This window comes from Pongo pygmaeus, chromosome Y (genome assembly GCF_028885625.2).
Source record: "Pongo pygmaeus isolate AG05252 chromosome Y, NHGRI_mPonPyg2-v2.0_pri, whole genome shotgun sequence".
NCBI lineage: Eukaryota > Metazoa > Chordata > Mammalia > Primates > Hominidae > Pongo > Pongo pygmaeus.
The window spans coordinates 3,219,034-3,246,573 of NC_072397.2; the positions used below are offsets into that span (position 1 = coordinate 3,219,034).

General features: G+C 41.5%; 2 protein-coding genes across 2 annotated transcripts in view; one reads left to right on the forward strand and one right to left on the reverse strand.

Moving 5' to 3' along the window:
• The window catches only part of LOC129025670 (F-box-like/WD repeat-containing protein TBL1Y), a 186,914-nt gene that overhangs the window by 42,970 nt on the left and 116,404 nt on the right, over positions 1 to 27,540 (forward strand). The window lies entirely within an intron of this gene.
• LOC129025672 (endogenous retrovirus group K member 8 Rec protein-like) lies at positions 8,387 to 10,407 on the reverse strand. Its single transcript, XM_054473332.1, has 2 exons — positions 10,204 to 10,407; positions 8,387 to 8,443 (listed from the first exon to the last, which is right to left on the reverse strand). The coding sequence occupies exons 1-2, from the start codon at positions 10,405 to 10,407 to the stop codon at positions 8,387 to 8,389; spliced, it is 261 nt and encodes an 86-aa protein (XP_054329307.1).

Consider the following 27,540-nt stretch of genomic DNA (forward strand, 5'->3'; position numbering starts at 1 on the left):
GATAAGCTTTTTGATGTGCTGCTGGATTTGGTTTGCCAGTATTTTTTGAGGAGTTTTGCTCAGTGTTCTTCAGGGATATTGGTCTAAAATTCTCTTTTTTGGTTGTGTCTCTGCCAGGCTTTGGTATCAGGATGATGCTGGCCTCATAAAATGAGTTAGGGAGGATTCCCTCTTTTTCTTTTGATTGGAATAGTTTCAGAAGGAATGGTACCAGCTCCTCCTTGTACTTCTGTTAGAATTCAGCTGTGAATCTATCTGGTCCTGGACTTTTTTTGGTTGGTAAGCTATTAATTATTGCCTCAATTTCAGATCCTGTTATTGGTCTATTAAGAGATTCAGTTTCTTCTTGGGAGGGTGTATGTGTTGAGGAATTTATCCATTTCTTCTAGATTTTCTAGTTTATTTGCGTAGAGGTGTTTGTAGTATTCTGTGATGGTAGTTTGTATTTCTGTGGGATCAGTGGTGATATCCCCTTTATCATTTTTTATTGCATCTATTTGATTCTTCTCTCTTTTCTTTATTAGTCTTGCTAATGGTATGTCAATTTTGCTGATCTTTTCAAAAAATCAGCTCCTGGATTCATTGATTTTTTTGAACATTTTTTTGTGTCTCTATCTCCTTCAGTTCTGCTCTGATCTTAGTTATTTCTTCCCTTCTGCTAGCTTTTGAATGTGTTTGCTCTTGCTTCTCTAGTTCTTTTAATTGTGATGTTAGGGTGTCAATTTTAGATCTTTGCTGCTTTTTATTGTGGGCATTTAGTGCTATAAATTTCCTTCTACACACTACTTTAAATGTGTCCCAGAGAATCTGGTGTGTTGTGTCTGTGTTCTCATTAGTTTCAAAGAACATCTTTATTTCTGCCTTCATTTCTTTATGTACCCAGTAGTCATTCAAGAGCAGATTGTTCTGTTTCCATGTAGTTGAGCGGTTTGGAGGGAGTTTCTTAATCTTGAGTTCCAGTTTGATTGCACTGTGGTCTGAGAGACAGTTTGTTATAATTTCTGTTCATTTACATTTGCCGAGGAGTGCTTTACTTCCATATATGTAGAATATATGGAATAGGTGCGGAATATACGGAATATATGGAATATATTGGAATAGGTGCAGTGTGGTGCTGAGAAGAATGTATATTCTGTTGATTTGGGGTGGAGAGTTCTGTAGATGTCTATTAAGTCTGCTTTGTGCAGAGCTGAATTCAATTCCTGGATATCCTTGTTAACTTTCTGTCTCGTTGATTTGTCTAATATTGACAGTGGGGTGTTAAAGTCTGTCATTATTATTGTGTGAGACTCTGAGTCTCTTTGTAGGTCTCTAAGGACTTGCTTTATGAATCTGGGTGCTCCTGTATTGGGTGCGTATATATTAGGATAGTTAGTTCTTCTTGTTGAATTTATCCCTTTACCATTATGTCATGGCCTTCTTTGTCTCTTTTGATCTTTATTGGTTTAAAGTCTGTTTTATCTGAGACTAGGATTGCAACCCCTGCCTTTTTTTGTTTTCCATTTGCTTGGTAGATCTTCCTCCGTCCTTTTATTTTGAGGCTATGTGTGTCTCTGCACATGAGATGGGTCTCCGGAATACAGCACACAGATGGTCTTGACTCTTTATCCAGTTTGCCAGTCTGTGTCTTTTAATTGGAGCATTTAGCCCATTTATGTTTAAGGTTAATATTGTTATGTGTGAATTTGATCCTGTCATTATGATGTTAGCTGGTTATTTTGCTTGTTAGTTGATGCAGTTTCTTCCTAGCGTTGATGGTCTTTACAATTTGGCATGTTTTTGCAGTGGCTGGTACCGGTTGTTCCTTTCCATGTTCAGTGCTTCCTTCAGGAGCTCTTTTAGGGCAGGCCTGGTGGTGGCAAAATCTCTCAGTATTTGCTTGTCTGTAAGGTATTTTATTTCTTCTTCACTTACGAAGCTTAGTTTGGCTGGATATGAAATTCTGGGTTGAAAATTCTTTTCTTTAAGAATGTTGAATATTGGCCCCCACTCTCTTCTGGCTTGTAGAGTTTCTGCCAAGAGATCTGCTGTTAGTGTGATGGGCTTCCCTGTCTGGGTAACCCGACCTTTTTCTCTGGCTGCCCTTAACATTGTTTCCTTCATTTCAACTTTGGTGAATCTGAACAATTATGTGTCTTGGCGTTGCTATTCTCAAGGAGTATCTTTGTGGCATTCTCTGTATTTCCTGAATTTGAATGTTGGCCTGCCTTGCTAGATTGGGGAAGTTCTCCTGGATAATATCCTGCAGAGTGTTTTCCAACTTGGTTCCATTCTCTCTGTCACTTTCAGGTACACCAATCAGATGTAGATTTGGTCTTTTCACATAGTCCCATATTTCTTGGAGGCTTTGCCCATTTCCTTTTATTCTTTTTTCTCTAAACTTCTCTTCTCACTTCATTTCATTCATTTGATCTTCAGTCACTGATACCCTTCTTCCAGTTGATCGAATCAGCTACTGAAGCTTGTGCATTCGTCACATAGTTCTCGTGCCATGAAACCATGGCAAGATCAGCTCCATCAGGTCCTTTAAGGACTTCTCTGCATTGGTTATTCTAGTTGGCCATTCGCCTAATCTTTTTTCAAGGTTTTTAACTTCTTTGCGATGGGTTCGAACTTCCTCCTTTAACTCGAAGAAGTTTGATCGTCTGAAGCCTTCTTCTCTCAGCATGTCAAAGTCATTCTTCATCCAGCTTTGTTCCATTGCTGGTGAGGAGCTGCATTCCTTTGGAGAAGGAGAGGCTCTCTGATTTTTAGAATTTTCAATTTTTGTATTCTGTTTTTTCCCCATCTTTGTGGTTTTATCTACCTTTGGTCTTTGATTATGGTGATGTACAGATGGGGTTTTGGTGTGGCTGTCCCCTGTTTGTTAGTTTTCCTTCTGACAGTCAGGACCGTCAGCTGCAGGTCTGTTGGAGTTTGCTAGAGATCCACTCCAGACCCTGTTTTCCTGGGTATCAGCAGCCGAGGCTGCAGAAAAGCAGATATTGGTGAACAGCAAATGTTGCTGTCTGATCGTTCCTCTGGTAGTTTCCTCTCAGAGGGGTACCTGGCCATATGGGGTGTCAGTCTGCCCCTACTAGGGGTTGCCTCTCAGTTAGGCTACTTGGGGGTCAGGGAACCACTTGAGGAGGCAGTCTGTCCATTCTCAGATCTCAGATTCTGTGCTGGGAGAATCACTACTCTTTCAAAGCTGTCAGACAGGGACATTTAAGTCGGCAGAGGTTTCTGCTGCCTTTTATTCAGCTATGCCCTGCCCACAGAGGTGGAGTCTACAGAGGCAGGCAGGCCTCCATGAGCTGCGGTAGGCTCCACCCAGTTCAAGCTTCCTCGGCTGCTTGGTTTACCTACTCAAGCCCCAGCAATGGTGGGCGCCCCTACCCCAGCCTTGCTGCTGCCTTGCAGTTTGATCTCAGACTGCTGTGCTAGCAATGAGCAAAGCTCCGTGGGCGTGGGACCCTCCGAGCAAGGCATGGGATATAATCTCCTGGTGTGCTGCTTGCTAAGACCATTGGAAAAGCACAGTATTAGGGTGGGAGTGACCCGATTCTCCAGGTGCCGTGTGTCACAGCTCTGCTTGTCTATGAAAGGGAATTCCCTGACCCCTTGCACTTCCCGGGTGAGGTGATGCCTCGCCCTGCTTTGGCTCATGCTTGGTGCACTGCACCCACTGGCCTGCACCCACTGTCCGACAAGGCCCAGTGAGATGAACCCAGTACCTCAGATGGAAATGCAGAAATCACTTGTCTTCTGCGTCGCTCACGCTGGGAGCTGTAGACTGGAGTTGTTCCTATTCAGCCATCCTGGAACTGCCTCTGTGGGAAACTTATTACGCCCTCAGTTAACAAAGTTTATTTTCAAAGGGGAGACATAAAATTTGCTCTAATGTCAGTTCTCTACAAATGAGAACCAATACTACAGTAACTAAGTCTTGCCTTTTTATCAGTTGGTTAGTAAGGATGTATATTAAAAAGAAATACTACTGAGTTGGATTGTTTTAAGTTTAACTCTCAGAGATATGCCATATTGAAAAAATTCTTACTTATTCCAAGAAAGAAATAGTGCAAACTTTGAATTATCTACATAAAACATTAAAATGGAAAAAAAGTACAGTATATGAACAGAGACCAAAGAGCTTTTTATGTCTTTTTTTGCTAGTTTCTTTTTGGGGGGACAGAGGACTATTTATTCTCCCTCTTGGATCATAAGCAAGCCCAAGTCATTTAATTATTTTATTTTGATCAAAGGAAATGTTTTCAATCTCCTTCAACCCAACTTTATGGACTATCTCTAATTTATAGTACTATAACGACAGTTCATCTGGATTTACACAAAATTTCATGATGCACTTACATAAACATTCAAACCTTTACAAACTTTAAAAATTAACTCTGTGGCACTTTGGTAAACCTAATAGTGACTCAAGTTAAATCGAAAGTAATTAGACTGTGATTATTTGGACAGTAGGGGAATTGGTCTTAAATTACATCGTGACCTTGTTTAGGATTTTCTTTTACTGGTCACTGACTGTCACTGTTAAGGAAATAGTTTCCAAGTATTTGACAGATAAATGCTGCTCTGTGGTCTCCAGAACTGGCCTGTTTTCCTTGAAGAATAGGTAAAGATGGCAAGCAATCATTCTGTGGGATTTTGCTTTTGCTAAGAGCAGGTAAAGAATTTAGATACAGTTGCTCTGCTATCCATTTGCTCTTCCTATACTTGGAAGGGAAAACAATAAGGTTAAGTCGTTCTATCTCCACAAAGTATCTGGTGTCTATCCCCGTGTCATTTATTTGTATGGTGGACAGCAGAATTCTTGTCTTCTGCTTTTATTTTTCTCTATCTCTTTTACATATACTTTTTGGGCTTCTCTTAGAAGCTCTTCTATAGGTATGTCTTTCCAGTTCTCTACCTTTGTAATTTCTTGTTAATATGTGGCCAACTATTAGTTACAAAATGAAGCTTTAACATCCGTCATTTGAGAGGGGGTTTCTAATTCTAGAACTACATATTTCCTCATTTGCTCTTTGAGTCTTTCTAGGAATTTTGAAACAAAAGATCAGTTGCTTAAAATTATATACTTGGTCTGTCATCTACTTTCTCTCCCATAAAACTAAAGGTCTCTTAGCACAGGCACCACCCCTGGAGTTTGCAGGGCATGAACATCAACCTGGGGATCATGTCCTCATCAAAAGTTGGAAGGACAAAAAGCTCAAACCGGCCTGGGAAGGACCTTACCTAGTGCTCCTTACTACTGAAACCGCAGTTTGACAGCAGAAAGAGGCCGGACCCATCATACTCGAGTCAAAGAGCACTGTCCCCTCTGGAGTCGTGGGCCATAGTCCCAGGACGAAATTCTACCAAACTAAAGCTAAGCAGAGTTTAACCCTCCATTTATTTTATTACTTCTTCTTTCCTTGCTTTACTGCTCTGCACCTTGTTATTAACGTAACCGGGTCATCTTTTCCTCAGACAATCACATTTGATGCCTGCTTGCCACACTTTGCGGGGATCTCCAAAACCAAAGGCAAATGGCCTCCTCAGAAAAATATCTGTCTCTCCAAAGGCACATCTGACCTCTGCAACTCTTGCTTCATAGAGACCAGCTCCCTCATATTTCTCACGTTTTGGGAACAAAACGCGGAGTTTCTAGGGTGGCACTGTCCCTCCTATGGACCACTGAGGAACAAGGGTGGACTTCCTCAAAGGGCTGCACCTCTCTAAAACTATTACTCTATTTCACCAAAGAAAGTGTTCCGTCTAATTGTCAGCAGTATCAATGCAATCCAATACAGCTTTCTATTCTTACTTCTACCAATCGTGACCCCACTTTATGTCGCTTCTATGTCATAGGAGCTAACTTGGCTGGCACAGACCTCATAGACTCGTTTGAAATGCTTTTTATTAATCCCTCATCCTCTTTGCTCCCAACCCCTCTTCTCTGTGTAGATCTTCTGATCAAACTGTCACCCGTTCTATACCCAATGATAGGACCAGAGTAGATATTGTAGCAGTAAATGATTTATAACAACTTTAGCAATAGAGACAGGATATCAAGATGCAAATGCCTGATTGGAATGAATCAAATATTCTGTCCACACATGAAACAAAAGCAATTGTTATGCTTGTGTGCATGGTAGGCCAGAGGCCCAGATTGTCCTCTTTCCGCTAGGATGGTCCTCCAGTTGACCAGGCATGGGCTGTATGGTAGTTCTTTTCCCAGATTCCACAGTCTGGGGTAACAAGTCATGCCGAGCTCTCCCTCTGCTATATCCCGAAGTTTGACACCCTGCAGGCCAGCCCCCGAGGGTCCATCCAGCTTCCATCTCCCAACACTAAGTTACTTCATGTCTCTCACGACAAGGAGGAAACTTAGCATTCCTTGGAGACCTGAGGGGATGCCGTGAGCGTAAGAATTTTCAAGAGCTTATCAATCAGTCAGCCCTTGTTCATCCCCTAGCAGATGTGTGGTGGTATTGTGATGGAGCTTTACTGGACACTCTGCTGAGTAACTGGAGCGGGACTTGTGCTCTAATCCAATTGGCTATCCCTTTCATACTGGCATTTTATCAGCCAGGGGAAAGAAAAATGCAATGTTGTAAAGCAAGAGAAGTCCCTTATGGGTCTTTTGACCCACACATCTATCTAGATGCAATTGGAGTCCCACAAGGAGTACCAGATAAATTTAAAGCCCGCAATCAAATAGCTGCAGGATTTTTGTCAATATTTTGGTGGGTGACAATTAATAAACATGTAGATTGGATAAATTATATTTATACAACCAATAGCCATTTATTAACTACACTAGAGATGCTGTTAAAGGAATAGCTGAGTGATTAGGGGCTACTTGCCAGATTGCTTGGGAAAATAGAATAGCTTTAGACATGATACTAGCAGAAAAAGGAGGAGTTTGCATAATGATTAAAACTCAATGTACTACCTTCATCCCAAACACCACCACCCCTCATGGAAGTATAAAAAAGGCATTGCAAGATCTAAATGCTCTGTCCGATGAGTTAGCCAAAAACTCAGGGGTAAATGACCCCTTCACAGGGTGGCTAGAAAAGTGTTTTGGGAAATGGAAAAGAATCACAACCTCAATTCTTACTTCTCTCGCAGCGCTAGTAGGTGTACTTATTCTTGTAGGGTGTTGCGTCATACCATGAATCATGGGCGAGTACACAGACTCATAGAGACAGCACTTACTAAAACCTTCCTTAACTCTTCTCCACCTTATTCAGAGAAGCTTCTTCCTTTAAGGAATCAAGTAGAAGAACTGAACCAAGACATGTTAAGGAAGTTTGAAGAAAGAACTGTAAAAATTCAAGAGGGGGACTGAAGGGATGGCCTGCGTCTCCACATCTGTGGGTATTTCTAGTTGGGTGGGACAAGAGACTGAGAAAAGAAATAAGACACAGAGACAAAGTATAGAGAAACAACAGTGGGCCCAGGGGACCGGCGCTCGGCATACCGAGGACCTGCACCGGCACCAGTCTCTGAGTTCCCTCAGTTTTTATTGATTATTATTTTCATTATTTCAGCAAAAAGGAGTGTTGTAGGAGGGCAGGGTGATAATAAGGAGAAGGTCAGCAACAAACATGTGAGCAATAGAATCTATGTCATAATTAAGTTCAAGGGAAGGTACTATGACTGGACGTGCACGTAAGCCAGATTTATGTTTCTCTCCACCCAAACATCTCAGCGGAGTAAAGAATAACAAGGCAGCATTGCTGCAAACATGTCTCGCCTCCCACCGTAGGGCGGTTTTTCTCTCATCTCGCAATTGAACAAATGTACAATCAGGTTTTATACCGAGACGTTCAGTTCCCAGGGGCAGGCAGGAAACAGTGGCCTTTCTCTATCTCAACTGTAAGAGGCTTTCCTCTTTTACTAATCATCCTCAGGACAGACCCTTTATGGGTGTCGGGCTGGGGGACAGTCAGGTCTTTCTCATCCCACGAGGCCATATTTCAGACTATCACATGGGGAGAAACCTTGGACAATACCCAGCTTTCAAGGGCAGAGGTCCCTGTGGCTTTCCACAGTGCATTGTGCCCCTGGTTTACTGAGACTAGAGAATGGCAATGACTTTTACCAAGCATACTGCTTATAAACATTCTGTCAACAAGGCACGTCCTGCACAGCCCTAGATCCCTTAAACCTTGATTCCATACAACACATGTTTTTGTGAGCTCCAGGTTGGGTCAAAGTGGCTGGGGCAAAGCTACAAATTAACAACATCTCAGCAAAGCAATTGTTCAAAGTACAGGTCTTTTTCAAAATGGAGTGTCATATGTCTTTCCTTTCTATATAGACACAGTAACAGTCTGATCTCTCTTTCTTTTCCCTACATTTCCCCCTTTCCTTTTTGACAAAACTGCGATAGTCATCATGGCCCATTCTCACTGGTCGCTGTCTCTCCAGAGCTGCTCAATACACCTGTAGAATAACAATAGAGAGGACAGACATACAAGGATTAATACAAAATTTGCAATAGTGGAATTTCCAATGGTTTTAACCCAAGTGACAGGGTTAAGATTTATGAGACTATCAACAGCTTTTACGATTGCCTCAGTTTCTGGCACCAGATTTAACTGGGCTTTTGATGTTTCAAAAATTTGTTTTTTCAATTTTGAAATATCTAAAGTAAGATTATCTTCTCTTCCTTGTAGATGGCATCTAACCATGTCCCAGTAATGTTTAGATTCATTATAGGCTCGAGGTGTAATACAAAAATCTGATGTATTCCAGTCACACTGTAACTGAAAAAGATATTCCAAACTTATGAGCCTATCTCCCATCCAAATGACAGTTTGTCTAAAATCATTAATTTGATTTTCCAATTTTTGATCTATTTGAGACTGAGAATTCCACAATTTTGAGGAATTCTTTTGCCAATTATTCCCATATTCTGCAGTTTGAACAGAGGAGTGTAATGCAATTCCAGCAGCCACAGCAGTAGCTGTGACTGCAATAAGACCCATAATCACTGTAATCAAAGTAAAAATGAATCTTTTAGATCTAGTTAGAACTCCTTTTAATACTTCTGTTAAGATATGTACGGATGGAGAAGCCTCTCACTGTCGGTCCATGGACACAGGGATCCCCATGCCGTCTCTTGCCCTGACTAACAGAGTACGATGCTCCCAATCAAAAGTTGAATCAATGCAAGTAAACAATCTACAATTTTCTCAGGTTATAGTTTGGGAATCTGGTTTAATAACTATGTTTCCTAAAACTAGCATATAAGAGGGTTTTACACAACTTTGCAAAGGAATTGTCAGATTGGAATTTAGGTTAATACTATAATATGGTTTATGATTTCTTGTTCCCATAACTTGACTCCCAGACCAAATTCTAATGTGGTACGAGGCCACAGTGAGCTTTCGTAATTCTGAGTGTTCAGGACAACAACAGGACTAACTTTGGTCAGGGTGATGAAATTCCCTTTTCAACCCATTTCCATGGATAGGGTGATTCTAGCCTTCTATCAGCCTGGTCTAGCTTTTCAGTTAAATCACTATCATAGGTGGGATTAATGGGCCAGACAGATGAAGCCTGTGAATATAAGTGGGGCTGGCACATAAAATCATAATATAATTGGCCTGGAGGGGCCCAGTCTATAATAGTTCCAAATTTATTGTTTTGCAGTACCAGCGCAGTATCAGCCACACATTCTTCCCAAACTAAGACTTCTGGGTCTTTTGATTCCTTTGGAATTTCCTTGGGGCAAGATTTTCCCTTAGGCCTAAATTTTAATTATCTTTGATAGGAAGAGTCCTGTAAATTACTCATTTGTGACCCGACTGACATTCCACTTACCACGTGATAAGTAAATTTACTGGCGGCACTGACAGTAGGTACTTCTACCAACCAATTTTGGTTTGTAGGCGTTAAGCATCCTGGTGCTTTTCCCAGGCAAATTGGAGGATAATGATACCCAATGGAAATGTTTATCATCATTCCTTCTTCTTCAGGTTGGGCAGGGCCACGGTCATCTGTGGGGCCTGGTACCCATGCACTGTTATTAACATATACTTCAATAGGATTATCTATCCAAGTGACTGCCCGAATTAATGGTGGGAAAGGCACATAGGCCCAGTAAGTATAGTTAGCTGTAGTGGCTCCTGCAGACGTAGGGAGACTTACTACCGTTGATACAATCATTAAAGCTGCAAGCAGCATATTCTCTGGAGTTTGTGTTACCCTTGTGTTTTCCAGGCTTTTTTCAGCTAACTGTGTCAGCTTCTTTAGCTGGGCCCAGCTCGGAGGCTCCGCCTTCTTGGTGGATGTCAGCTTCATCTGTTCTTCTGATATCACCATTTTGTTCACCCTGCGAGTTGATGATGTTCGATTGCGGGTTCTCTGTCTCTGCGGAGGCACCTTCCTTTGCATCTCTGATGGGTTCATTGTAGAACTTCAAATGTCTAGTGGGTACCCAAACAGGAAGCTGATTTTCTTCTGGTAAAACACAAGAAAAACCTCTCCCCCATGTTATCACCTTACCTATTTCCCATGTTTTATTTTTGTTGTCTTTCCACCAAATCAGTTTTTCTTCATGTGGGCTGTTCTTTTTACCAGTAAAATGTTGTTTTGCAGAAGTAGTGGCCTGAGTTCTACATATGTTTAAAAAATTTAAAGTAAAGAGTGCTAGATTAAGTTGCATCTGGGGAGTGTTATACTCCTTACTGTCTTTTTCCTTTTGTTGTTTAACCAATTGAGCTTTGAGTGTTCTATTAGTTCTTTCAATTATGGCCTGCCTTCGGGAATTATAAGGGATTCCTGTTGTATGTGTAATTTTCCACTTATTTAAGAATTTTTGAAATGCATTACTACGGTATCCTGGCCCATTATCTGTTTTAATTTTTTTCTGGAACTCCCATGACAGCAAAACAAGATAATAAATGTCTTTTAACATGGGAAGTACTTTCTCCTGTCTGGCAGGTTGCCCATATGAAATGTGAATAAGTATCAACTGTCTCATGGACAAATGACATTTTTCCAAATGAAGGTACATGGGTGACATACATTTGCCGTAATGCATTAGGACATAAACCTCTGGGATTAACTCCTGCCTCCTGAGTGGGCAGGTGTAAGACTTGACACTGAGCACGGTGTAGTACAATATTTTTTGCTTGTTTCCATGTGATATCATATTTATTTTTTAATCCTGTTGCATTTACATGAGTCAGGGCATGAAGTTCTTGTGCTTCCATGAAAGAAGATGATACTAGCAAGTCAGCTTGTTCATTTGCCCTAGTTAAAGGCCCTGGTAAATTAGTATGAACTCGAATATGAGTAATATAAAATGGGAAATTTCTTTTTCTTACAGTTTATTGTAACAATTTAAATGGCTGATTTAACTGATCACTCATACTATATTTGATTAGGGCTGTCTCAACATCCTTTGTAGCCTGTACTACATATGCAGAATCTGAAACAATGTTAATAGGCTGATTAAAATCCTGTAACACTGAAATGACAGCAACCAATTCTGCTCTTTGAGCTGAGTGATATTGAGTTTCAATGACTCATTCTTTTGGCCTGGGGTAAGCTGCTTTTCCATTGCTGGAACAATCAGTAATCACTGTCAGAGCATTTTTGAAAGGTTTTTGTCTGGTAATTTTAGGTAAAATCCAAGTAGTCAATTTTAAACACTGGAAGAGTTTTGTTTTTGGATAATGATTATCAATAATTCCCACAAAATCAGCAAGTCCAGTCTGCCATGCAGTAGAATTGATAAAGGCTTGTCTAACCTGTTCCTTGTTTAAAGGGACAATGATTTTATCTGGGTCAGTTCCACACAATATTACTATTTGTAGTCTTGCCTGACCAATTAATGTAGCCATTTGATCTAAGTACAATGTAAAAGTCTTTACTGTGAGGAAGGAATGACCACTCCACAAGATCTGTATTTTGAATAGTAATGACTGTTGGAGAGTGTGCAGTAGCAAAAATAGAAAGTTGGAGTGGGGCTGTATTGGGAGACTGGAATAGTAATCTCTGCATGCCACTGTTCTAACAAGTCTCGGCCTCATAAATTAATTGGAATAGAAGTAATCATAAGCTGAACTGTACTCTTGATTGTCAGGTCCTAAACAATGTAAAATCATGGCACTTTGATACAATTCTGAGGCAGTGCCCACACCCACAAATCCTGTAACAGACTTTTGTTTAGGCCAATTTTTTGGCCATTGATTTAAGGCAGTGATAGAAACATCAGCCCCCATATCCACCGATCCTTCAAACTGCTTTGCCTGAATAGTGACTATACACACAGGTCTATTCTCTGAGATCTGACTGGCCCAATAAACAGCTTTTCCAGCAGGGTTAGTACTCCCAAACCTTCCTGTTCTGTTTCGCTATCCCCAACTTTAATATAAGACAAGAGTGTAATTGAGCAATTCTATCACCTGGATTGGCACTCCAGGAAACAGTAGAGCTGATCACTAACTGAATTTCCCCTTTATAATCTGAGTCAATTACCCCAGTATGAATTTGAACTCCCTTCAAATTTAGACTTGATCTCCCTAAAATAAGGCCTACCGTCCCTTCTGACAGTGGGCCATATACCCCTGTAGGAATCTTTTGCGGGGGCTCTCCAGGGAGTAAAGAAATCATTTGAGTAGAACATAAAACTACTGCTGCGCTGCCCACTGTGGCAGGGGATAACTGTTGTGTTGTTGTAATTGGCTGATTTCCTGAAATGGTGGTATTTACTGTGGGGTTGTTGTCCCTGAAAACCCTGAGGAACAAATGGCTGAATCGGGAATGCCCTACTTTGTTGTGGGGCCTGGGGCTGGCCCCTCTTCCCGTTTCCCGGCAATGGTTGTCCATTTTTATCAAATTTAGAATGACATTCCTTAACCCAATGTTTTCCTTTTCCACATTTTGGACACAGGCCAGGTGTCTCTTTATTTTTGTTCTGTTTATTTAAGACTGGGCAATTCTTTTTTAGATGCCCGATTTGACCACAATTATAACATTTTCCCCCAAAGGTTTTAACTTGTCCTCCTAAAGCAACCCCCGTAATTGCCTGAGCCAATAGCATTGCCTTATGCGTAGCTCCTCCAATCCCATCACAAGCCTTCATATGTTCTGTATTTACATCAACTCCTGCTGAAATCTTTCCTCTTAATGGCTTTATGGCTGATTGACATTCTGGATTTACATTTTGATAAGCCATTATTTCTACAACAACTTTTCAGGTGTTATCATCTGCAATAGATTTTTGAGCTGCATCTTGCAACCTTGCCACAAAGTCTGGATATGGCTCTTTAGAGCCTTGTCTGATTGAACTAAAAGAAGGGCAGGAATCTGGTCTTGGATCCTGAATCAGGGCTTGGGTCCTGAATCTTTTCCCAGGCCCTGAGGCAAGTAGCCCTTAGTTGTTTAATAGCCTCATTTTGCATTACTGATTGTTGGTTAATAGTGCTCCAATTTGGACCTGTTCCTAGCAATGGGTCTGCATCTATATTAACAACAGGATAAGTAGACTGATTTTTCTGTACATGTTCTTGTACTCCATCAATCCACCAGGTTTTAAACTGTAGAAACTGAGAGGGTGAAAGGCAAGATTTAGCCAGAATTTCCCAATCATAAGGAATAAGTCTTTCCATAAGCAATGGAATCTAATAATGTTCTCATACAAGGAGAGTTGGGTCTATATTTTTTAACTCCTTCCTTCATATCTTTTAACATTTTCATGGTGAAAGATTCATATCTAGCCCCAGTTAGGACAGACGCTCCTGCTTGACTCCCTTTCCCGGCCAGTGTGGGTTGTAAAATTACTGGGAACTGCCATTCCTCAAGATCTCACTGTTTTCTGGCTTTATCAGTGATTTCATGCAGTGCATTATCTTGCCCACTAGGTGGTACTGTAGGATCAAATACCATTGCCGTGGGATGTTGATATAGTGCCCTGCTACTTGTATGTATTTCTCAGAGCAGTCTTCCCTCTTTTTTTTTTTTTTTTTTTTTCTAATGTGCATAGGGTGCACATAAAAATTGTGTGCCTTGTTTAGAAGAGATCGGGGCATTTAGGGTAGTATGGCTGTGGATCCTATTCCTTTTCAAGGATGATAGATTTATTGCTAGGCATGTTCTGGAAGGAGATTTTTTTGTTTCTGTGGGATTCCCTTTTTGCTCAATGAATGCATTGGTTAGTTGAAGGCATTAGTTATTTATTCCGTAAGCACAGGGTGGTGGCCTCTGTGCAGGCCCATGCTTGGAGGTAGGTGCACTAGGGACAGTTGCTTTCTTCCCTCCTGGAGTTGATAGAGTTGAGGGGAGGCAGATACTAGAAAGCAGCCACAAATGCACCAAAGTGTGCAGTGGACTCAGAGAGGCCAGGATGTGAGGAGTTACTGTAGCTGCAGCACAGACCAGCACCACGAGAGTTTATTTTCAGTGTAGGAGAGGGACTATTGATGGAGAAGGACAAAAGACACATTTACCCTACAGATTGAAGAAAATTACCATAGGGGTTTCTTCTCTGTTATACTCATTGTGGTGTGACTTTTTTTTTTTTTTTTTTTTGAGATGGACTTTCACTGTTGCCTAGGCTGGAGTGCAGTGATCTTGGCTCACTGCAACCTCTGCCTCCTGGGTTCAAGTGATTCTTTTGTCTCAGCCTTCTGAGTAGCTAGGATCAGAGGCGTGCACTACCATGCCCTGCTAATTTTTGTATTTTTACTAGAGATGGGGTTTCACTATGTTGGCCAGGCTGGTCTTGAACTCCTGACCTCAAGTGATCTGCCCACCTTGGCCTCCCAAAGTGTTGGGATAACAGGTGTGAACCACCATGCCCAGCCTATGGTGTGACTTTTTTTTTTTTTCTTTTGAGACAGAGTTTCATTTTTGTTGCCCATGCTGTAGTTCAGGGTTTAGGGGGCAAGCCCATGAGCCTCACTCCTTCTGCTCTCTCTCCAGCAATTGGAAAGGGAATCTTTTTGCTTGCTCAGCATTCTCATGCCTCCCACAAGCCTGGCACGGAACCTGCACACTTGCCTTAGTCTCCTGGGCTGCTCTAACAGAGCACCACGGGCCTGGTGGCTTAAACTGCAGCTGGTCATTGTCCCATAGTCCTAGAGGCCTGAAGTCCCAGGTCACAGGGTTGGCAGGGATGGTTCCTCCCGAGGCCTCTCTTCTGCGCTTGTAGACACTGTTTCCTCCCTGGGTCCTAACAAGGTCATTCTTCTGTCTGTGTCCTCATCTCCTGTTCTTATGAGGGCACCAGTCCCTTTGGATAAGGGACCAACCTAATGACCTTACCTTAATCACCTCTTTTAAGGCCCTAACCCCAAATAAACAGTCACGTTCTGGGGTCCTCAGGGTTGGGACTTCACCACATGAGTTGGGAGTGGGCATGTAACATGCTGAGTGTCCAGAACACCGAAACCTGTAGAGGCAGAAAGTGGATTCCTGCTTCCTAGGGCTGGGGACAAAGAGCATGGGGTGACTGCTAGCCAGCACAGGGTTTCTTTTGGAAGTGATGAAGGTGTTCTGGAATTAGAGGTAGCACAACTCTGGGAATATTTTAAAAACCACTGGATTGTACACTCTGAAAGGTTGAATTTCATGGTGTGTCAATTATATGTTAGTAAAGCTGTTAGAAACAAAAAACTGAGGATAATAGCTAAAAAGAGGAAGGGAGTCAAAAGCAGCATCAGGTGTGAATGGTTCATAATTCAGCTCATAAAAAAGCATGAACTTTTAGCACAACTGTGTGCAACTAACTGTGTTGAACATGTGCGTGAATGCTTGTTTCTGCACCCTTTGGCCTGGTTTTCTCTATTTTCTAATTTCATCATTATACCTTCTATTTCTTCCTCCCCTTCCCCACTTTTCAAAACATTTCTTCTAGTTCTTACCTGTGTCTACACAGAATTCCATAAACATAATGCTGCAGTTCAAGGAAGTGTTCTGATGTTAGGGCGATAACTTAGGAAAACATTCATCTTTGTGGAAGTTTTGGTTTCCCTCTGAATGAAAACCCTTTGTGAAAGAGACACTTAAATACAGTTTTCAAATGCTCCTGAGACATTCTCAGATGTTCTTAGGGGAGAAGTGAAGGCAGGACAGTTTCCAAGGCAAACACAGACCATATTGCAGACAGAACCCAAGTAAAGAAAGGCACAGTGATGGTAGGTATTTATGCGTCAGCATAAATGTGGAGGTCAGGGATGCTAGCATAGCAGGCCACCATGATTGAGTTATGAGAGCTGGAGACCAGGACACTGCCTCTTCTGGGTGTCCTCCTCCAACCTCCTTCGAAAAAGGAAGCAACTGGTGGACTTCTTTGGGCTGTGGTTAAATTGGGTTCACGTTTGTGCCATGAAGACTCTTCAGAGCCAGGGATGCTGGCACCCTGGAGAAACCTTGCTCCAGGAGCTCAGGAGTGGGTGGAGGCAGTGACGGTAAAGCACTGGCTTGTTGTGCCCAGTGCCTGGGCAGTGCTGAGCTCAGAGGGAGGAACCCAGAACCATGTTGGAGCAAGGGCGGGAGGCAGGCGAGGAGACGGGTTGCCCAGCAGCCTGTGGACTGGGTCAGTGTTCTATGATATTGTCTTGCTGCTTTGCTGTCTGATCCCACTAAAGACTAGCCAGAGAGATGTGGAAACGAAAAATGCTGGTTGACCATTTCTCTCACTTTCACTGGGTCTACAATGTCTATTTCACATCAACAGCAAAATCTGTGCAGGCATCCTAATAAGTATAAATAAGGTCCTCAGAAAAACTGGGTTGTGAGGCTCCTGTCATCTTAGTTTCTTTCATCATTTAAGTCATTATTTTTTACTTATTAACATACAATTGTTACTTAGTGGCCACCTACTATTTTTACAGAGTTCTTTATGTGCTTTCTGTGTACAAACATTTGTTTTTGTGCTCATCCTGTTTCAGTGTGGCTTACATATAGTAAGATGCACCCGTTCTTGACTACTGTGGATTTAAAAAAAAAAGGGTTATAGAGATGTGATTCACATAACAAACACCCATTTTAGGTGTATAATTCAACAGTTCTTAATAACCTAATTTAAAAAAATACAGTGTTGAGTATTTCCCTTTTCTCCTTTTTCACTAAAATGGACTCAGGTTTGTGGGTAACTGCCATTACTTCCATTGGTTTAATTCCTGGCTGTCAGTGTTTGCTGGGGATGTTGGTACCTCCCTTAATAGGATATTCTTAGAGCATTTAAAAAATTCTAGTAAAAAACATATCCAAAATGAGATCTCCCCTTTTCACCCCTCCCTGTTTCCCCTGCCTCCAGCTCCCAGCAACCACTATTCCACTCTCTGCTTTTTTGATTTTTACAACTTTAGGTACCTTGTATAGTTGGAATCACTTTAAAAGCTGGTACATGTGAAAGTGCTTACAACAGGGCTTGGTGGGCATCTGGTCAACATTAAGTACATTTATTTATTTATTTAGTTTATTTATTTAAATGAAGTCTTGCTCTTTCTCCCAGGCTGGAGTGCAGTGGTGTCGTGTCAGCTCACTGCAACCTCTGCCTCCTATGTTCAAGCAATTCTCCTGCCTCAGCCTCCTGAGTAGCTGGAGAGTGCCTGCCACCAGGCCTGGCTAATTTTTGTGTTTTTAGTAGGGATGGGGTTGCACTGTGTTGGCCAGGCTGGTATCAAACGCCTGACCTCAGGTGATTTACCTGTCTTGGCCTCCCAAAGTGCTGGGATTACAGAAGTAAGCTACTGTGCCTGGCCTAAGTACTTTTATTATTATTTTTAAGAAGCAAGGCACATGGACTTCTTCTGTCTTTTCACTGTGTGGAAGCTTTCTATCTTTTCACTGCACTGCAGACCCAGGCTTCCAAAAACCATCCCACTTGAATTCTTACCCAACTTTTCCCCTAAAAAGGAGCTAGGAAACCTTCATTGTCAAGAATGTTTTGCCTGGTATTCATGTGTGAGTGATGTTATGTTTGTCATTATTTGACAGACACAGGAACTTTCCAGTCCCCTATAAGGAAATGAAGTTATCGTGCACAGATGTGGTTCAGTTTATAGAGGGAAGGGATTGGAGGTGTAAAGTGTGTGTGGCTTGCAGCCAGGCTTTCAAGTGTGCAGAGGAATAAGCGTTTTTGCCTCCAGAATTTTAACTGAACTGGAAAGAAGTCTGAATTTCACCTCTTGGGCATAGCCTGAGGTCTCCTCTGCATACCTCATCATTAAAGTCTTCAGGTGTGTGTGTAATAGTCTTCAGGGCTATATCTCACAGCCCCCTTTATGTGACAGTCAGCACAAACTCATAAAGATGTGATGATGAATTCTATCAGAGAAATCTTTCTGGTTTTGTGAAAATAACCATGCACTCTTTCATATCCAAATGATGGAAGCTGACTCACATTTCTTGTCAAAATTATTAAAAGACAATGTCCTTTATACTTTACTTGTCTAGGTATAAACATACTTGTTGAGTATGTAGGACTACCTCTCTTCTTGATTCTGAAAAGAATGTATAGAGTGAGTTTCTTAAATGGAATTAGTGGGCATAGAAGGATCAGAGTGACATTTAAGAAACCAGCCATAGATAGTGTTGGTATGAGGATTGGTGAAACTAGGGGTGGGGAATGAGGATTTTTGGTCCTATATCATATTCTCAAGGCATTTTCTAATAATTCACCCTTTTCACATCAGAATGGTTTGAAATTGATCAGCCCGAAGCCATTAATGTGAGAGGGGGAGGGAGGGACGGGAAGAGAGAGAGAGGGAGGAGGGGGAGCAGGGGGAGAGAGAGAGAGAGAGAGAGGAGAGCCTTGCTCTGTCACTCAGGCTGCAGTGCAATGGCACAATCTCAGTCCACTGCAACCTCCGCCTCCCATGTTCAAGCAATTCTCCTGCCTAGGCCTGCCAAGTAGCTGGGATTACAAGTGTATGCCACCACACTGGGCTAATTTTTGTATTTTTAGTACATATGGGGTTCGCCATGTTGGCCAGGTTCATCTGGCACTCCTGACCTCAGGTCATCCATCTGCCTTGGCTTCCAAAATCACTGGGATTACAGGTGTGACCCACTGAGCCTAGCAAAAGCTGTATATTCTTAGATTGTGCTCTCTTAGATTGCAGATGACAGTGGTTTTGCAATAGCATTTTCAGGTGAGGAAGGAGAAAGATAGTTTTGGGTTTCTTGCAGTATGGGGAACAGTTTTGTCATTGCCATTGGTGGTGGTGGCTCTACTGGTACACAGAACTTTTTGGCGGGTTAAAATTTGTTACTGGTAGTATGAATTTTGGCTGGTTAAATTTTGGAAACTTGCGTGTAATTTTATTTGATAGATGATCAAAATTGGTAAGTGACTTAATAAGTGACAAAAATTCTGAACAGGCTGGCTTCTGGCTTTGATCCTGCTTTGATCCTTTCCAACTGTGCTTCTTCTACCCTCAGGCCATCCCTATCATGCTGTGCTTGTCTGTCACCACTTACCCTGTCCTGACACTGGATGATTTATTTCTGAATGAATTGCTCCTGGAAGCTAGTCTGACACCATTACAGCTGGCAGCAACATAACTGTCTTGGGATGCTCCTGGAGCATATAGATAGATGTAAACACAGCATTTTAGTAACTCTACTTCCCCAGCATTTCCTTTCAGAATGGGAGTGTTAGAGTTGAAGGAGGCAGGGCCGTCATGAAGACTGTGGGCAGTGTGTCTTTCTTTGGACATTTTCATCATGATCTCAGCTTGTGAAAACTCTGCTGTGGCCCTTCCTCCCACTTTGGAAGAAACTAGAGCAAGAGTAGACAGCAGCTGGATTCACAGCATGGTGTGAATCACATGACAGCTCAGTCCTTTGATCCCTGGGTGCTGCAGAGAGTGAAGAATCAGCCTCGCAGGGGGAGTGACTGCCAGCCCGTGTGGCCTGTCTCCTGCCATGTGTCACCATACTGAACAGATTATTACTCCAACAGATACTTCCACCTAGCATCCTAAGAAATTCACTGTTGTGAATTTGTTAACAGTATTCCAAACTCCTACTAATTATTAGGTGTTTGCTTAAGTCAAGGGCAGCAGAAGTATAGGCCTTGCTATCACAGGATCTGTGGAGACCCAGGATGCTGCTAAACATCCTACAGTGTGCATCACAGCCCCCTGCCAACCAAGACATTGCTGTTTATTTTACACTTCCAAGGCCCTGACTTGAAAACTAAGTTTGATTTCAGCCGAGGGTGAAGTTTGAAGCATCAGTAGTGGGAAGTGAGATAGCACAATAGTGGAGGACAAAGCATGTTACTGTCATTGCCGCAAGGGAAGTTTGAGCCAAATTGTTAAGGGATTGAGATGGGATTTCTCTATGTTGATCAGGCTGGTCTCGAACTCTTGACCTCAGGTGATCTGCCTGCCTCGGCCTCCCAAAGTGCTGGGATTGCAGGTGTGAGCCATTGTGCCTGGCCTTCATTAGCTTATTAAGTTTTTCCTGGAATTCCCAATCAGATCTGTGAAACAATTTTAAAGCTAGATGTTTTGTAATTATTTCTCCGGAAATCTGGAAATTTGTCCACAGATCCACTGGGCATTATTGATACACTGAAGTCAGTTGTCTCAAGCATTTTGCAAATGTCTCTGTAGACAACGAGTGTGATTAATAGAAACATATATTATTTTAAAGGTGTCGCTGAATTTACAGTCATTCTGTATTTTTGTCATTTGGTATTTTTTCCTGAAACATTACATAATTTTACATAATAAAAGTGCAGCTTGCTTTCCTTATCTAGGTGATCTCTGAAACTTTTTGACACTTAAAAATTGGTTTTAATTGTATTTTGCCACATTACTTGCAGTTTCAAAGGGGTGAACATAGTGGTGAAAGACTGGGTAGTAAAGCAGGATCTAGCCATATGATTACTAGCTAACCATTAAAAATAATACTTTAGAAGTGATACATTTATTGGCATGACCAGGTGTTTACAATATATTGCAGTGGTGTTTCTGCAACCCACAAGAGACCAGCAGCCCAGCTGGGACTCTCAGAGCTTCTAAGATATGTCCCTGGAGTAAACCAGGCAGCAGCAAGGTCTGTACCCTTCTGTATTGTTTACTGACTCATAAATTTGGTTTACGTAGCTGGACCTTGGTGTTGTACAAATTATCACACACTGGGGGTTATTTGAAGAAGTATCCCAAGGAACTGTCTTGTGTGTTTACTGAGGATAGCATTGTATGCAGTGTACAATTTCCCCTTGCTGAGAGAAATTTCGCACATATATCAGAAGTCTAGGAGCTGTGTTTCGGATACTTGTATCTTCTTTGTTGTTTAGATACCATGAATCCAGAATCTAACTATAGTTCCTTCTTTGAGGTCTAGGAAACTTGAATCAGTTTTACAGTTCCCTTCCAAGTGATTTCAGGTTCTGTCTGATTGCAAACTTTGGGTACCACCTTCCCCTTATCAGCTTTATCTCCTTTGTCTTAGCATGATCTTCTGTTGGCCACAGTTTACTCACCGAAGTACTTTATTTTTGCTATTTTGTATGTGTTTTTGGAAGCCACCCCAACTTTTTTCTCTTCTTTTCCTTGGCGGGGAGATAAAAGTGTTTCAGTAGAGGAGAGTGCTGTGGCTTCATGGAGGTTGTTGGTTTGCAGTAACTTTTGAATTCTGGTATTTTAACGACATCTTATGCTAATCTAGCTCTTCCTGTTGAAGTATATCAGGACAAAGTATGTTTCTAAATTTATTATGATGAATACTCTATTAAATTTATTATGATAAATAGTCTTAAAAGCAGCCGAATTTAACATTCAGAACTGAATGATGAAGTTCGTTAATATGAGTTTAGAAAAGAAAAGATTCATAATGATTAATGGAGCTCCTGCATTATTGAATTTTACTGGAATAAAAAAAATTATTAGGCTTGTAGTGGAAATTCTTTTATATCTCCGTTACTGTTGGGGAACAGTTTTCTCTAAACCCCATTGAAAGCCAGGCCTCATAGCCTTGAATATACTTTGTGTGTGTGTATGTGTGTGTGTGTGTGTGTGAGACACAGGGTCTTACTGTGTTGCCCAGGCTAGAGTGCATTGGTGTGATCTTGACTCACTGCAACTGCTGCCTCCCGGGTTCAAGCCATTCTCCTGTGTCAGCCTCCCGAGTAGCTGGGATTACAGGTGTGTGCCACCGTGCATGGCTAACTTTTATATTTTTAGTAGAGACAATAGCGTTTCGTTGTGTTGGTCAGGCTGGTCTCCAACTCCTGACTTCGAGTGATCTGCCCTCCTCAGCCTCCCAAAGTTCTGGGATTACAGGTGAGCCACTACACCCAGCTGAATATCCTTCATAATGTTTGTTGAAAAGCAGGAAATGAAAATGAGGTATTGGAAGTAAAAGTTTTTTAATGTGTCCCATGAAACAAATATAACACATTGCTGCAGAAAGAGTGTTTAGTTATTTCTGAAATTATACGAAGGAAATGTTTGCACCTCTTCTGTTATCAGTGCAGCAGTCCCAGTTGTTCTCTGTTAATCATAGCTGACAAAAATGCCCTCCGGTTTATTGTTTTGATGAGCCAGATGCTATGCTCTGTGTTTTACATGTAATATCTCTATTCCTTCCATCATCTGCCTAACCTAGGTATCCTTCATCCCATTTTTATGAGACTCATGGGTTCTTGTTTGGGATCCCACACCTAGTAACTGACAAGCTTGCAAACTAGTTCTGTCACCTGTGGAGTTCCATGACAAAGGCAACTCTAGGCGATGTTGGTATAGTGTTCTCTGCATGCCAGGGGGATTCTGTGCTCTTTCCATGTGTGAATGATGGCATCTGCCAACTTTGTTGGGAGAGTTCAGTTATCCTTTCTGTACAGGTGAGAACAGGAGGTACTGAGGACATCTGGCCCAAGGATACTATCGCTGGCATGGGGTCAGTGGTGATTCACCCACAGTCCTTCTGGCCCAGTATCCATGCTGTTTGTTGTCAGGCCAGCTGCATCTCAGATAGAGTGACAGGATCTGTTCACGTCACAACCAGAAAAGGCTCTGAGGCCAAGCTCCTTGTGTTGCTTCTTACTTTCATTCTGGAATCAGAGGTTTGTGCCTGGAAGACTTACCTCTGCATGGGCAACTGGTAAGGTGTCACAGAGGGTGACGTGGGCCATTGTAGTAGAGAGTTGTTAAGAGATGGACATGTGGGTTTTCTCATAGGGTGCCAGGCTGCGGAATGGGAAACCATTTAAGGGACCTTGCTACTAGCCTGGACCAAAGATGAGGGGTGGGTCTAGACAGATTCCGCAGTGTTCATTAAGCAGGTGTAGACAGATTGCAGGGCTATTTGTGAAGCTGATTTGCTGGGGTTCTTTGGGGGTGGAAAACCTCTTATGTATGTTCATCCCACCTCCTGTTGTTGACCGATGACACCTGCACAATGAGGTCCTCCTAATTCCTCCCACCACCCAAAGTGAAATAAACAAGTCCCAGAGAACTATGTCATTCTTACCAATGTGGGCAATGTAGGATGTCAGAAACATCTCCCACCCCAAGTTATGACAATCTTGAATATCTCCAGACATTGTCAAATGTCTCTTGGAGGGGGCACAATTATCCACAGTTGGGAACACAGGCCCAAATACTTGGGGCCCAGGCTGACCCACTCAGTGTAGGCTAGAACAGAATTCCCGATGACTCATCATTAGGACATTTGACACCCCCCACCCACCACCTTTTAAAAACATTTCCACTCTTGGTAAAGGTTGGGGCTTCGAAGTCATTATGAAGACAATCATTTCCAGAGGGGTAAGAATCAGAAAGCTGGCTACTTCGGGTCTCTGCCTTGTAGGAGTTCCGCAGCGTCTTTATGAGTAGAGTGAAGCTCCAGTATTTATGTGAGTGTTGGGGTTGTTTGGCGGTACAGAGTAATGCAGAAAGACAGAATTGGGGAACTGTTCACCACCACCCAAATAGGCTACAGAGAAGAAGTCCAGGAGACTTATACTGTGACGGAGACAGGATCACTGTGGCCGGAAGAGTGACATCCAGGTTTTCTGTGAGTTCTAATTTCTTCTGCTAGAATGAGCATAGAAACATGTTCTCTGGAGTGAAAGTGGAACATTGTGAAGTTGATACGTGTGAAGCTACCCATAGCAGCTCTTCCTGTTGGTCTGAATATGGAGGGGGGCAGTTGAAGCAAGTTGGTTTTTGAATAGAAATGTACATGTGCATATGTTTGTGTGCACATACATGTTTGTATATGTGTGTGCATTAGTACCCAGTTCTTGAATTGGCTAATCATTTTTTTTCCTCTTTATAAGCATTGGTGTCCTAGGTTGTAAGGTACTTAGGTAAGTGAATAAATTTGTCTGCTTGTGTTTAATGGCTTTGTTAAAGGGATTTGCTGGCTGTTTTGTTATATGAAATTGAAGCTAATACAATTGACCTTTCCAGGTGAAGAGGGAGTCAGATGTGTTTTGCAAATGGTGGAAACTGAAATGTGAATAGCAGGACCATATGGTGTTCAGAAACTTTTATCATAACTACAGTGAATAAATAAAGTGCCTGACAATTACGTTTAGAATCGTGCTTCATCCTCATGCAAAATATAGACAGCGCTTTGAGACACGAGGAAGAGATTAATTAGGATTCTTTTCTACCTCATGATGCAGTATGAATGAAAAATGGATTTGTATTATGTGAGGATTATCTTTATAAAGATTGGAGTTGGATCTGTGGGGAGAGATTTGAATTGCTCTTGATTGACAATTTGCTGAATTTGAAAGATCATTTTATCCTAATACTTAAAATGTACCATCTTTACAGGTGATTGTTTTTTTCTCTCTAAAGATTAGTTTCTGTCTTTAAAGATTAGCTTTATGACACAAAATTTATTCTATCACTGTAATTCAAATAATTGCAAATGCTTAGAAACATACTATGCAACTGATAGCTTGTTAAAACTTTCTGTGGGTATTTTATTTAGAAGTACTGATTTTGCCAGTTAGTTGTACAACACTGCACTATTATTTTTATTATTATCATTTTTGAGACAGAGTGTCACTCTGTTGCCCAGGCTGGAGTGTAGTGGCGTGATCTCGTCTCACTGCAGCCTCTGCCTCCCAGGTTCAAGAGATTCTCCTGCCTCAGCCTCCTGAGTAACTGGGATTACAGGAAACCGCCACCACACCCAGCTAAGTTTTGTATTTTTTAGTAGAGATGGGGTTTCACCATGTTGGCCAGGCTGGTCTTGGACCTCTCACCTAGTGATCCACCCGCCTTGGCCTCCAAAGTGCTGGGATTACAGGCATGAGCCACCATGCCCTGAGAAAAGTGCAGTATTTTTTATTAAGCCTCATAAGACGTAAGCCTCACAAGAGGAAGTCGAGTTTGTGCATCTTTAGTGTCTGCTGTTGTCCTTATTTGGATAGCTCGTATGTTTAACCCTGAATTTGTAAATGTTACAAGCATAAAAAAATTCCATGTTCTATAGGAACTACTGGATATGAAATGACTTATCTAAGAGTAGACTAAGATATTTTTCCATTAATCTTTACATAGGAAAATGAATGATTTTTCCTGAATATTTATTTCCCTTTACATATAGTGTTACTATGTCTGTTTCTCTTTGTCATAGAAAAAAGTGATTTTCTTTGGGTTTTGATTTTATTGTGTATTTGTTTTAAATACACACCTATTATGTGCTTGCTGTATTCTAGACAGGGGGTGGGGAGAGAAAGATACAGAGAGAGAGAAAGAAATAGGGAGGTGCTACACACTGTCTTTTGAGACAGAGTCTTGCTCTGTCGCCAGGCTGGAGTGCAGTGGCACAGTCTCGGCTCACTGAAACCTCCACCTCCCAGGCTCAAGCGATTCTCCTGCTTCAGCCTCCCGAGCACTTGGGACTGCAGGCATCCACCACCACGCCCACCTCATTTTTCTATTTTTAGTAGAGAGGGGTTTCACCATGTTGGCCAGGCTGGTCTCAACTTCTTGACCTTAAGTTATTTGCCTCCGAAAGTGCTGGGATTACAAGCGTGAGCCACCATGCCTGGCTGCTACACACTTTTAAACAATGAGGTCTCATGAGAACTCTGTCATAAGACAGCACTACGGGAATGATTTTAAACCATTAGAAACTGCCTCCATGATTCAGTCATCTCCCACCAAGTCCCACCTCCGACATAGGAAATTGGAGTTTGACATTAGATTTGGATGGGGACAACAGAGCCAAACCATATGAAAGCTCTATTGAAAAGTGATTCCCAGTCATGTGGATAGAATGATAGGCTCATGTGGTTAGAAATGGGTATACAGAAGATTTGCAGTTTGGTTTTATTCTACTTTCTATGTAGGTTCTTGGCACTAGAATGCCGGGAAAAGGGTTTGTTTTATCTGTGGTATTTATGGAATGAATAAAAGCATTCAAGGAGAAAACCCTGGCTGTCTTCCTAGCTTCCTCTAGAGCATCCAGTATACAGAAGAACTGGTTCTTACCACAGCATGCGGAAAGACACATGGAGTAGTTGGCTTGCCATATAAGGAAGTTGCTGTCAGGGGCCTTGCTGTTCATTTTAGGTGTTTTTTGGTGCTTGATTCCATTAGCCGATATATTACTGTTTTCCTAGGTACCTCAGTAGCTCCCCAAAGTGGAAATGAGGAGCATTGTTCATACTTCAGGGGCATAAAACCCATGTTTATGCACAAAGGGATGTTCCTGCTTATGTGATAACCATTCTATAAGGTCCTTGAGTTCCTGCAAGGAACCATAAGGAATAAAATCATAGAATTATTATGAAAATAGTAATGGTGGGATTTGGAAATTATACTGAATTTTTTCTTCTGAAACTAAGTGGAATGTCACCTGAGAGTTGGTGCTGAAGGCAGACCTGATTTTTATCTTTTTAAAGCATTTTTGTTGTAGTCGTTGGATTTGTGCTGTTCTAATATGGCAGCCACTAGCTGCATGTGACTGTTTAAGCTTAACTAAAATTAAGTAAAATTTAAAATTCACTTAGTCACACTAGTCACATTTTGAATGCTCAGTAGCCACTTGTGTCCAGTGCATACCTTATTAGAAAAGGAAGATATAGTGCAGAAAGTTTTACTTGATCAGAGGAACAATTCAGACATTTGCCTAGTTGGAATTCCAGGGAACAGAGGGAAAAATATTTTAAATCTGAAGAAGAAAGAAATTTCACACCAGGAACTACAAAACAATGCATACAAATTAACCACATCAAAATATACCACATCAAAGCTCATCATCGTAACATCTTAGAGTATTAAGATCTGTCACTTTCCTGAATTTTTTAAAAAAGCACATGATGGATATTGGAATCAAAATTACATCAGATTTCTTAACATTAATACTAGAAGTCAGAAAAAAGACTGAACATGGACTTCTTTGAAAGTAATATTACTCTTAGAATTTTGAAGTTGTTCCTGTCCTAATTGTTAATTAATGATTTCCTTCAAATTTTGAAGTTATTCACATCAATTAATAATAATTAGTTATTCATCATTCATTGTTAATTAAGGGTAGAATAAAGGTGTTTGTTCACATTGAGGATATCAGTGAAAATTAACTTTCACATGGAAATTCTTAGAA